This window comes from Pelmatolapia mariae, linkage group LG3_W, assembly GCF_036321145.2.
Source record: "Pelmatolapia mariae isolate MD_Pm_ZW linkage group LG3_W, Pm_UMD_F_2, whole genome shotgun sequence".
NCBI classification, from domain to species: Eukaryota; Metazoa; Chordata; class Actinopteri; order Cichliformes; family Cichlidae; genus Pelmatolapia; species Pelmatolapia mariae.
The window spans coordinates 27,079,697-27,092,757 of NC_086229.1; the positions used below are offsets into that span (position 1 = coordinate 27,079,697).

At 42.6% G+C, this 13,061-nt stretch overlaps 1 protein-coding gene across 1 annotated transcript in view; it reads right to left on the reverse strand.

Moving 5' to 3' along the window:
* LOC134621491 (NACHT, LRR and PYD domains-containing protein 12-like) overlaps positions 1–13,061 on the reverse strand; it is a 328,927-nt gene that overhangs the window by 303,969 nt on the left and 11,897 nt on the right. Inside the window, exon 8 of the mRNA XM_063467956.1 lies at positions 7,790–7,963. Coding sequence (XP_063324026.1) covers positions 7,790–7,963 — 174 coding nt within the window. The remainder of the gene's footprint in view (positions 1–7,789; positions 7,964–13,061) is intronic.

A 13,061-nucleotide genomic window follows, 5' to 3' on the forward strand; every position in this document is an offset into this window, starting at 1 on the left:
CTTTAGTCTGATGGTCGTCCTCCTGAGGTCAGCAACAGTATTTTTAAAGACAGCGTCACTGATGATCATCTTCTGCTCAGTAAAATTTTGGTTTTTCACATGTCAGTGTTAATGATGCTCACCATTAACCAGAGCATTTGGAGTTGTTCTTCATCAGTCATTGGACCTGTTTTTAGCGTAGCGTGTGATGAACCACAGCCCTGACAGGAAGTTTGCTGACTCAAACAAGATAAACTGTCTCATTTATGTCTTTGACTATGTTGGGGCACTCTGCATTGTTGGTGGATTTGCATATAGGGTGTTTGAGCCGCTCCAGTTTATACTGAAATGTTTCTTTATAGTCAGGGACGGTGTATTTAGCTCCACCTTTGAACTTGTAGCAATGAGTTTTATTTCACTGATCCAGCATGGTCCACTGTTCATTGCATCACATTTATTATTAGTGAAAGGGATTTTTAGCAGGTGCTGAGGTCAGAGGCTCTTAAACAAGCGTTTATGGGACCTTTTTGTATTAAAGATCTTTGTGGTTGCTCACAGTTTGTCCCCAAATCGGTTTGGACCTCAGTTTATTCAGTCATGATGGATTTTTGTGGAGGTGCAAACAGCTGATAAGAATGTAATATGGACACTGTGTGACTTTGAACAATCTTCACAGCAGCTTCATGATCAGGGTTTTTGTTTTCCCATTTCCAGGCTTCTTCTTTCCCTTCACCTTCTTTCTTGGACCAGTTTGACACACAGCTGTCTTTCCCGCTGATCCAGCGACCCAGAACTTTCATGTCATCTTTAACCTGGATATTAATATGAGCTTTAATGAGATCAGAGCTGATCCACACTCCCTCTGCGCTGCTTTCATTTGGCCCTGATAGAATATGTCTGATGTATTACTGCTGTCAGTGATCAGAATCAGAAAGACTTTATTTATCCCCAAGGGGCAATTAAGTGACCTCTTTGTGCACAGTCTGTCTCACATCTGGAGACCCCTCATTGTACATTTGGTCCATAATTCAGTCTAATATAATATAATTATTGAAATCACAGTTATCTCCTTTTTTATATCAGAAGCACACGAGTCCACGGTAAAAGGAGCGGCGCAGAAAACCGTCCTTTAAACCTTGATTACAAACTGAGGTCAAAGGTCGATTATGTCATCCAGACACAGTTTCTAACAGTCAGCTCGCAGCCGTCAGGGCCTGGAAATTCATCACTGTTTAGCTGATGAGGCTGTGATGACCTCATCTCTCCTGGTTGGAGCTCAAAGGGATCAATGATTTGTAAAAGGAGCTGATTGGCATCACCATCTCAGGGCAGACTGCTGAACATGAGCAAGCAGCTCTCTGATGGAGCCTTTAACGCACCACACTAAATTACTGCCACGCCTCCTCTGATTGGTGGAGTCAACATTCCCACTGACATCACTTCCTGTGAGTTTCACTCAATAATATTTCATTCTTAACAGACTCTTTGTTTACTTTGTAGGTTTCCTTCTTCCCGTGTTCTTCAGCTCTTTGTATCTGTTAACGTCCTCGTTATACTTTGTTTTTAATTGATTTCATTCACCACGTTAGAATTTAAACTCTTCCAGTCGCTTTTAACCAATTCCCACACTTCACCTTCTGATTTCACCCAAGCTCTTAAGCGTAGCATGTTTTTAATGTCACTGTTGAATCCATTCAGCAGATCCTGATCACTGAGACATGTGATCTTTTATTTCCAATCAGCTTTGAGGTGGCTGGAGCCACACAGGACAGAGGCTTTCAGCAGCATATGATCACAATGTAATGGAAAAAGTCTAGTTTATTCTCACATTTAGATTTAGGTGCTTAGGATTTCACTGTAGACTTTTTGTATACCCTTCTGTTTCATAGATGAAGGATGTGTGTGTATCAATATGATCTGGTGCAACTGCTTAGCTATGCTTGACGATGTTTCACTATGTTATCTGCTAACTGTTAGGGCTTAGAGGGACAAAACTCCCAAGAAGACCAGTGCCAGGTGTTTCCTGGAACATAGATAGTGGGAAATCTTCCCTGCCCAGAGAGCCCATTGGACAAAAAAAACTGTTGCAACTGTAAGATACAGGGAGTTGTGTGTGGGGGTATAAAAGAGGAGCTGAGTCACCCCAAGGGCAGAGCTCTCCTGATTGTATGATTGTGGTGTTTGATGTCTGTGTTTGCTGTCCTGCATTTGCTGTCCTGCATTCAGTAATTAAATAGCTTGACCACAGCTATTTAATTACTGATTACTTTCCGTTAATAAAGTCTGTGTTGCAGACTTTATTAACAGAAAATTCCACCACAACAGTAATCAGTGATTTCCATGGTTACTGCACTCCAATCAAAATGACTTCCTGTTCACTGTGATCATGTCTTCATCAGTCGTATTAACCCTTAGTGAAGATACAGAATTCTTCTGCTCTGCTCAGTGTTTTACTTCCTTTTTGATATGGTGCTGCACACTGAAAACTGCTTCATGAACAAACACACAGTTACTCGCACAGCTTCAGATTTTAGATTCCAGCTGAGACCAAAATGAAGCTTGTGTGTATGTTCAATAACAAACATCTGTAATCACAGATCTGTCAGCTTCCTGGGTGTTTGGTGGCTAATCTAAGCTTACATCACTTCCTCTTTGTGATATTGCTGACATCACTGGTCTAGTCCAAACATCTCTCTGCTTGCCTTCTTTTGGCCAATCAGCCTCCACTCCACATTCTTTAAATCTTACAGCTCATCTGTCTTTCTCCCTGCAGACTCCTTCTTCCGACCCACCTCCTCCCCATCTCCACGTCTCCCATGTTACTCAGGCTTCATTCAAGCCTCCATCTTCACATTCATCACCAGCGTCTAGATTTTGGGTGTCCTGCCTAATCTCTCTCACCGCTGGGAATCGATTCAGCCGTCATTGGCGATCAGAGTCCAATCACCAAACAACTGGATTGAATTCTGTTCATCAATTAATCATGTTCATTTATCATAATGAGTTCTCCTTACTTGTTAGGCTGGATATCTCCGGGATGGTTTGATCGCTCCTTCAAGGACAGGGACACCGCTCAGAGAGTAGGCACAGAGAGTTAGTTCCAGATCTACTTTAATGACTCTTAATCAGGTGAACCAGAGGTAGGTATGATGGCAAATAACATACAAGCTGAAGGCAGTTGACAGTGATCACAAGATTACCCGGAGACGCGCTCAACCACCTGCTGATGTAGAAGAAACTGGGATCCAATGATAACTTAATTTATTTCACAGAGCAGTGGTGGCTGCTGCCTCAACACGCTAAGGAGAACAGAAGGAAAACCGACTCACGGACAGATGTGATTTCACATTATTTGGCTCCATATCTCCACTTTCTAATGATCAACACAAACTTCACCAGAGACACAAAAAATGACTGTGAAACAGTGGTGCAGTGGTTAGCACTGTGGCCTCACAGCAGAGGGTCCTGGGTTTGAATACAGCTGACTGAGGCTTTGAGTCATTTCCTGTCAAAGCTCAGATGAGAAAATGTATCTGTAGAAGTTTACGTTAATACAAAAACTGGAATCCCAGATTAACATTACTAAGCATTACCCAGCATGCTGTGCAGCAGTGTCACTTTGTAAATGTGCAAAAATCCCTGTTCCAAACTGTTTCTGTTTCACAGATTGCTGTGTGCCATGACCTTTGACCTGCTAAAGAGAGTCAGCTGTGGATTATTCATTGTTGTGTATGATATTTAGAACTGTGAGAAGAACGGTACACAGTTAATTAGGGTCCCCTCTCTTTGAATTAGGAAAGGTTGGCACGCCGCTTGGCACCCCATGGAGGGCCGTGGGCCATAGGTTGGATATCACTGTTTGATATGTGAACATTGTTCTGCTACAGTCAATGGACTAAACCAGAGAAGAAACAAAACAGACTTTACCATGAAGATCCTCAGTGTGGATCAGTATAATATCAGCCTTATGTCTGCAGTTTAGCGTCAGCACAACTTTCACATCATATTCATCTCAGCACAACTAAAACATGGTGACTGACCTCAGAGTTTCAAGTCCACATCCTGGACTCTCCAGAAAACCACACAGCTGTTTCACTCCTGAATCCTGCAAGTTGTTGTATCTCAGGTCCAGCTCTCTCAGATGGGAGAGGTTGGACTTCAGTGCTGTTGCCAGATAATCACAGCTGATTTCTGACAAACCAATGTTCTTCAGTCTGTATAAAGAATGAAAGATGTAAGTTTATTAGACAAACTGTGTGTGCTTGAAATCATTCAGTGTTTCATAATCTGTTCAGAGCTGAAGAAGATTCAGAATGTAGAAGTTTAAAAAATGGAAACTCCAAACAGCTGAAGCCAACAGGAAGCAGCTTCAAACAAACATAACACATGAAAAAAACACTAAGTTTTTCCACATTAAAGTCATACATTTATCATAAAACCAGGAAAACTGTGTGAAATAAAAACACTGAATAAGAAACATCAGAGTCCAAAACAACAAAAAAATCTACAAGTTCAGGAGGCCGACAAGGGGACTGTTTTGAAGGCTCTACACTACACCTACACAGAAAATCTCAAGTTTGAAGCTGAAACTGTAAAGCTGTGAGTAAAAGAGCTCCAGGGTTAGGGTCTGCCACGTTAGAGGAAGCTTTCTTAATTCCACACTGATGAAAGCATCATGAGTTTATTTCATGCTCAACAGTCTTTGTGGAGATCCACATTCTGCATACTACCTGTGAGAAGCAGGAGACATTTCTCCTCCAAATTCACTGAGTAGCTACTGGTGGTGGTATTAGCTTCCTGTGTGCATGTTAGCGTTAAGCCTCGGTCACACTCTGCTGTGGACACGGGCACGGACAGCTGGACATGTGATGGCCGAGTAGTCCTTACTGTTAAACTTCTTTGAGGTGAGCTTGAAGCTGCTGCTTGTGGTGCATGCACAGCTGGTTATTGTACTGGAAATGTTTTGCAGACGAGTCCACGCGCTCACAACAAAGCTCAGTGTGGATGCCACTGTGGCTGCTCCAATGCTGATTGGTTATAAAGTGGGCAGGAACAGGGAAGAGAGTGACAGCAGCGTTCAGCACAAACATGGAGGATAAAAGAAGAAGAGCATGAGAAGCTCAGATGGAGGCTGCAGTGGACACTTTTCATTGTTTTAACACTCGCTTTCACTTCAGCTTCAACAGCACAAGCAGAGCAGCCCACTGACTGCATGGGTGTGACAGCGCCCCCTGGTGACTGTAAACCGCTTCAACATGTAGACGGCCGTCTGCTGCTCATTTCTTTTCCACCATCACAGGAGCTCTTTATCCTGTTCTACACTAATTGGTTCTTTGTGCGCTTGTTTTTAGAACAGTAGTCATTGTTATTGTTCAAAGACGATGATCAGCTGTGACCAAATGTAGCTCCTATAGCAGGTGATGGTAATAACTACTAAAGCAAATCCAGTATCAAAGCTCAGGAATCAGCAGCTCCCACCTCGTTTTCTTTCAACAACTATTTTTAGCTGCTGTGTTTTTGTGTTTCTGCAGACCTCAGACATCCTGCTGCTCTGGAGAACTGAAGCTCTAAAGGGCTCAGCCTTTATCTCCAAGAAACAAAGCTGATCATGCAGACCCAGCAGGTCAGCTGACTGTGGACATCACGAGCATCTTTAACTAAGTGTGAGAGGTGAGCAGTCTTTGGAAGCCTTTACTGTTTGATAGTGATGTTTAAATGATGCCTCAGAGCAAGATTTGGATCATTATTTTGCCTTTCTTCTATTATTATGTTTAGCTTCTGCTTCACAGATATTCTCTGAAATGTTTCCCACTGTTGGACAAACTTTTCACAGTTTCTTCATAAAGGAGATCTCATGTGGAGTCCATCTGTGCACACAAACTCATCTCATACTCAACACACACACTTTATAGGAATCATCAGTACTTTTACTGTTTCTCAGGTTAGCCATTTAGCATTTCTCCAGTCTGAGTCAGAGTGTCACATGATGTTACAGAAGCTGATTGGTCAGCTGCAGTGATGGTGGTGGAGCAGAATTGATGATGATGCTGTAGAACAACAGGAACACGGGGATATCAGACTGTTAGTGGGTTTAGTCTCTCCTGCTGCACTGTTTGTCCTTCTTATTAAAGTGACCTGATAAGAGCTCACACTGCTCTCTGTAGAAATGATGTCAGTCCTTAGAAGGCATGGGATCGCATTTCATTGTTATGCTGATGACTGCAAAATTTATTTGCCACTGAAGAAGAAGGATAGCATCTCCATAAAACCTCTCATGACATGCCTAGATGTCATTAAAGCTTGGTTGGCTCAAAACTTTTTAAATTTTAATGAAAAGAAAACAGAGTTGTTGGTGTTTGGACCCAGTGGTCCCTGTGAGTCCTCCTCTGTAGATTTGGGACCCCTGGAAGTTTATTTTAAACCTGTTGTTACTGATCTTGGTTTTAAGTTGGACAGTGATTTTAGGTTGGACAACCAAATCAGAGCAGTGGTAAAGTCCAGTTTTTATCATTGAAGGCGACTGGCAAGAGTAAAATCTTTTCTTTCGAGGCAGCACTTTGAAACAGTGATCCATGCTTTTATTTCTTCCTGCCTGGACTACTGTAACTCACTTAATGTGGGGGTCAGTCAGTCGTTGCTCTAACGTCTGCAGCTGATTCAAAATGCTGCTGCACGACTCCTAACAGGAACTCGTAAAAGAGAGCATATAACCCCTGTCCTGGCCTCACTGCACTGGCTGCCTGTGTCTTTTAGAGTTCATTTTAAAATTCTTATGTTTGTTTTTAAATGCTTTCACAGTCTTGCCCTGCCTTACCTCTCTGAGCTTCTTCATCTCCACACACCCTGTCGGTCTTTCAGGTCAGCAGACCAGCTGCTCCTGGAGGTACCGAGATACAGGAGGAAGCTTAGAGGGGACAGGGCCTTCTCTATCGTGGCTCCAAAATTATGGAATAATTTGCCCTTGCACGTTAGAGAGGCCCCTTCACTGTCCACTTTTAAATCACGTCTTAAAACCCACTTTTATTCTTTGGCTTTTAACCTCAGTGAGATTTAGTTTTACGTTGAAATGAAATTAGTTATTTAATTAATTATTTTATTTTTTATTTTTTTTATTTGGCTTTTATTTATATCTTATGTAATTTTATTTTATGGTTCCAATGTACAGCACTTTGTGTCAGCTGTGGTTATTTTAAAGTGCTTTATAAATAAAGGTGATTGATTGATTGATTGATTGATTAATCATCACATGTTTGGATGCATGTTTGATGTTTGGAAACTCTCAGTATCAAATATGGAATATGCAAAGGAATGGAGACACGCTTCAGTCTGTATGGACCTGTTTCTGTTGCTGCCACCATCATTCTACATGTTTGTACATCAGTTTATGAAATTCTGTCTGCTGTTAAAGTCTTTATTTATTACTCTTCACCTGCTTCACTGTCACTGTGTGGGCAGAGCTGCCTGAGCCCCGCACACACAGAGACTTCTAAATAGCAGACACAGCTCCACTCTGGAGCTAAACTTCTGCTTCATCTCCGCCTCTTTTCTTCATCCTCCATCTCTCTTTTCTCTTCTCTAGTGTTCTGCAGCCACACAGCCTCTCACAGCCGGAGACACACCCATACCTGATGAGCAAGCATTACCCAGCATGCCGTGCAGCAGTGTCAGTTTGTAAATGTGCAATAATTCCTGATCAAAACTGTTTCTGTTTCACAGATTGCTGTGCCATGACCTCTTAAGTCTGCAGTTTAGTTTCAGCACAACTTTCACATCATATTCATATCAGCACAACTAAAAAATGGTGACTGACCTCAGAGTTTCAAGTGCATATCCTGGACTCTTCAGAAAACTACACAGCTGCTTCACTCCTGAATCCTGCAAGTTGTTGTTTTTCAGGTCCAGCTCTCTCAGATGGGAGGGGTTGGACTTCAGCGCTGCTGCCAGATAATCACAGCTGATTTTTGACAAACCACAGTCCTTCAATCTGTATAAAGAATGAAAGATGTAAATTTATTAGGCAAAGTGTGTGCTTGAAATCATTCAGTGTTTCATAATTTGTTCAGAGCTGAAGAAGATTCAGAATGTAGAAGTTTAGAAAATGAAAACTCCAAACATCTGAAACCAATAGGAAGCAGCTTCAAACAAACACAACATGAGAAAAAACTCTGAATTTTTTACAGTAAAGTTGTACATTTCTAGCAAGAGTATTTCAAAAACAGCTTCACTGGTGATCATTTTCTGTTAGGTAAAACTTTGGTTTACCACATGTGAGTGTTAATGATGCACAATCAGAATACTTGATGAATCCCTAAGGAAAATATGTGGGTTACAGTTGCTTCAAGACAGTAACAGCAATGGATTAAACTATTTAAACAATATATGTAACATGTGTCCTTGTGGATCAATTTATTTAGTCTGTTGGACTCTGCGACCCTCAACTTGCAGCCCCCAGCAAGCAACAGCATAGAGCAGGGGTAGGCAACTCCAGGCCTCGAGTGCCGGCGTCCTGGAGGTTTTAGATGTGTCCATGATCCATCACAGCTGATTTAAAGGGCTAAATGACTCCTCAGCATTTCCTGAAGTTCTCCAGAGGCCTGGTAATGAACTAATCATTTGATTCAGGTGTGTTAACCCAGGGTGCGATCTAAAAACTGCAGGACACCGGCACTCGAGGCCTGGAGTTGCCTACCCCTGGCATAGAGGATAGCACTGGCCACAAGAAACTCATAGAAAATCTTGAGTATTGTCTGACAGATGTCGAAAGACCTCAGCCGCCTCAGAAAATGGAGACGACTCTGGCCAGTCCTGTAAATTGCGGTGGTGTTTTTAACCCAGTCCTGTTTTTATTGTCGATGTGTACTTCAAGGTGTTTATAGGAGCAAGGAGGTTGACAGAGAGATGGCACAAGTGCATCAAGAACCTGGCAAGGAAATGAACAGAAGGATTTTGGAGCCTGTTGGATTGAATAATCAAACCAAATGGTTATGAAGAAACCCGATCATATCATTGTTCAAAATGACCCAGGGTTCCTCTGGGATCATTTAAAATTGTAGAACTGCAGCATTTTCTAATGATTAGAGTCTAAAGTCAGAATATGATCCACTAACTTCTACATCAACACATATTTAAACATTGTTGTGACATCCAAAGATGGCGCCGGGTGTCATGGCACGCCGTCTCTCGGTTCTGCAATATTTATGTTTTGTGTTCTTGGTGGTGTCCCTGCTAGTTTTAAAAACCCACTCTTTGTTGGCGTATGAGCGACAGACGCTGCTTAATATCCGTGTTACGTTCCCCCCGAAGGGGTCTAGGTGTGCGAGTGAGGGGACCAGTAACAATTGGGTCCAGAAACAGAATGAAAAGGGAAACACACAGAGCTGTTCAATAATAATATAGTTTTATTACAAATGAAATAGATCTATTACAAACGACATTAACTTAAAGAGCCGGCAACGCCGTTTTACCAATAATGTCAAAGAAACAACGGAAACACTCACAGCAACAAAAGACAAGAAAACTACTAAACAAAAAGGAAGGCACTTCCCACACTTCCTACTTAACTCTTCACCACGAAGAAGAGACACTCTCTGGGCCCACAAGCCCGTCTACTCACTATCCAGAGGGAGGCTGTCTGTCCAAAAACCTAACACCGAAAACCATGTAGAGCCACCAAGGGAAAAACCACCCTGCTCACAGCTCATCCCCAGGTTAAGTAGCCTCAGAGGTGATTGCTGACTTGGGTCAGGTGGCAAACGAGGCAAATCAAGAGCAGCTGTGTCCTGGAGAGAGAGGAGAGTGAGAGAGACAGAGGGGGTAGGAGTGGCAAGAGAGGAGGAGGCGGGGAGAGCCGGCAAAACACCCCACCCAAACATTCCCACAGCCTCACAGGATGTAACAATCCGTGACTCACTGCTGAAGCTTCCCAGCGTTAGCGAGCGATGTGGAGGACTCCCACCGCCTCTGGCGTCAGTACCGGAGGAACTGCATCACCGTGATCCCCCCTGGAATCCTTCGAAACGGAAGCGCTAGAGAAGTGGACGTATGCGCGGAACGCGCTCTGGGAAGCGTGTTCGGGTCAGAACTCGGATGCGGCGGGTCCTTTCCATCGGCGACCCTGGCCGTTTAGGACTTTATTTTGGCCTCAAACAGCGCTGCCTTCTTCCTGTTTACCCGACGTCATCGGAGCGCGCTCACCCGACGCTGCTTTGTTGGTCGCCATGCCGACGGGATATGAGGGGAGGTGGAGCAAATATAGACAACCTACAATTACTGCCTGCTACAACGGATGGACAGAGAGTTAAATTAGCTCTCTTAAACGCAAGATCTGTATCAAATAAAACTCATGTTCTTCGGGACTTTTTTGATACTCATAAGCTGGACGTCATGTTCTTAACTGAGACATGGCTGCGCGCTGGTGAAGTGGCACCCTTGCTGGAACTTTGCCCCTCCGATGCCAGCTTCTTCAGCTCCCCCAGGTTGTCTGGGAGGGGAGGCGGGGTAGCCTCTATCATCAAAGACTGTTTTAAATGCAAACAGATACAAAGTCCTGGTGTTTTTCTACCTCATTTAAGTCCCAACTCCTGACTTTAAGCTGTCCCGTGGTTCTAATTACAGTCATCTATCATCCACCTAAATATTAAATATGTTTTATCGCTCACTATGAAAGGATTCTTATAGTGGGGGACTTAAATATTCATCTGTGTTGTGAGGATAAACCCCTGGTCAAAGATTTCTTAAATGTAATTGATTCCTTAAACTTCACACAATTTGTGTCTGGGCCAACACGTAAGGGCCACACCCTAGACCTTATCTTGGGTTACGGACTGAATGTATCAATGACTGAAAATTGTGTTTTACCTATCTTAGACCACTCAGCAATTTTATTTGATATTTTAATCCCTAAATCTCCAGCTTATGAGAGGGGAAAATTGCCCCTCAGATCATCTCGTTATATTAGCCCCGAAGCATTGCTTGGAGTTAAATTACATATATCTGATGTGTTGGACCCTATTTTTACCCAGGAGTTATGTGTGGACACCTTGACTGCGAACCTTAATAATACACTTCTTGAACTACTGGACTCTGTTGCTCCCGTAAAGAAGTTAAAATGTCAAAAAAGGAACCCTATGCCTTGGTTAAATGAGGAGCTCTTGAACTTGAGAAAAATTTGTAGAAAAGCAGAGCGTCACTGGAGATCTTCCAAACTAGAAGTATTTCTCCAGGCTTGGAAGGACTCATTGTCTTCTCTTCAATCAGCGATGTCGACAGCGAAAGCAAATTATTTCTCAAATCTCATCATGAGTCATAAACATAACTCAAAACTCTTATTCAACACAGTGTCACAACTTACAGAGAGTAAGTCAACTCTCTGCTGTTCTAATTTGATAGCTCATGACTTTCTTACGTTTTTCAGAGACAGGGCTGAAACACTTAGAAATCAGATTACTCCCTCCTCAAGCTGTTCATTAGACTACTCGGCTGCTTTGCCTGTTGGTGCTGATAAACTGTTCTCTGACTTCAAGGTTATTTCCCTGTCTGGATTAACTAAGGTTGTAAAAGCAGCTCAATGTACAACCTGTTCTTTGGATCCTCTACCAGCCTGGGCTATAAAGGAACTGTGGTCAGCATTAGGACCCTACATTCTGTTTCTTTTAAATACTTCATTGACGACCGGAGTCTTCCCTGAATTTTTTAAATCAGCTGTGGTAGTGCCAATCTTGAAAAAGCCTGGACTGGATGTTGACATGGTCGCAAACTATAGACCCATCTCACATCTGTCTTTTTTATCTAAAGTCTTTGAAAAAGTGGTTTTTAAGCAGCTCACTGAGCATTTGTCAACAAGCAATCTGTTTGAACCATTTCAGTCTGCTTTTAGACCAAATCACTCCACAGAAACAGCTTTAGTAAAAGTGGTAAATGATCTGCTGGTAAATGCAGACAACGATCGCACTTCAGTTTTATTACTGCTGGATCTAAGTGCTGCGTTTGACATTGTGGATCACTGCATTTTATTGGATAGGCTTGAACATTTTATTGGAATTACAGGAAATGTTTTATCGTGGCTGAGATCTTACCTGTCTGGGAGGTCTCAGACTGTTAGTTTTAAAAATGATCTCTCCGAGACCTGTGCAGTGAGGCACGGGGTCCCTCAGGGCTCTGTACTTGGACCGTTGCTGTTTTCTATGTGCCTGCTCCCTCTTGGTGTTCTTTTACGTTCTTTTAATGTAACCTTTCATTGTTACGCTGATGACCTGCAGCTTTATGTTCCTTTAACCATTGGAAATTGTGCTGAAGTCTCTAAACTAGAATCTTGTCTACCTGCAATTAAGGGCTGGTTATCAGATAATTTCTTGCTCCTAAATACTGATAAAACAGAGTTGATGGTCATTGGGCCACACAAATTTCAGCACTTGTCCCAAAATTTCATCTTGAGAATTGATGACAGTGTCATAAATTGCAGGGACAAGGTAAAAAACTTGTGCATGTGGTTCGACATGGTGCTCTCTTTCGAGTCTCATGTAAAAGAGATAACAAAGACTGCCTTTTACCATTTAAGGAACATAGCCAGAATCAGACAAGTTTTGTCAAGCAACACTGCAGAGGTTCTTGTCCATGCATTTGTGTCTTCAGGTATTGATTATTGTAACGCTCTTCTTTCTGGGCTACCAAAGAAAAGTTTTCGAGGTCTACAGATGGTGCAAAATGCAGCTGCTCGCATTTTAACAAGAACTGGGAAATTTGAGCACATTAGCCCTGTACTGAACTCTCTGCATTGGCTACCTTGTCAGGTTCGAGCAGATTTTAAGGTCCTGCTGCTCACCTACAAGGCTTTAAACGGATTGGCACCTACATACCTCTCCGACCTTTTACATCTTTATGTTCCATCCCGTGCTCTCCGATCCCAGGACTCTGGCCTTCTAAAGGTTCCTAGAGCCAGAAAAAAGACAATTGGAGAGCGTGCTTTTTCTGTGGAACAACCTCCCTCAAGATATTCGGCAGGCATGCTCTGTGGAGGTTTTTAAAACTAAGCTGAAGACACATTTGTTCTTCCTATCTTACATGTCTTAATTCTATTGCTTTTA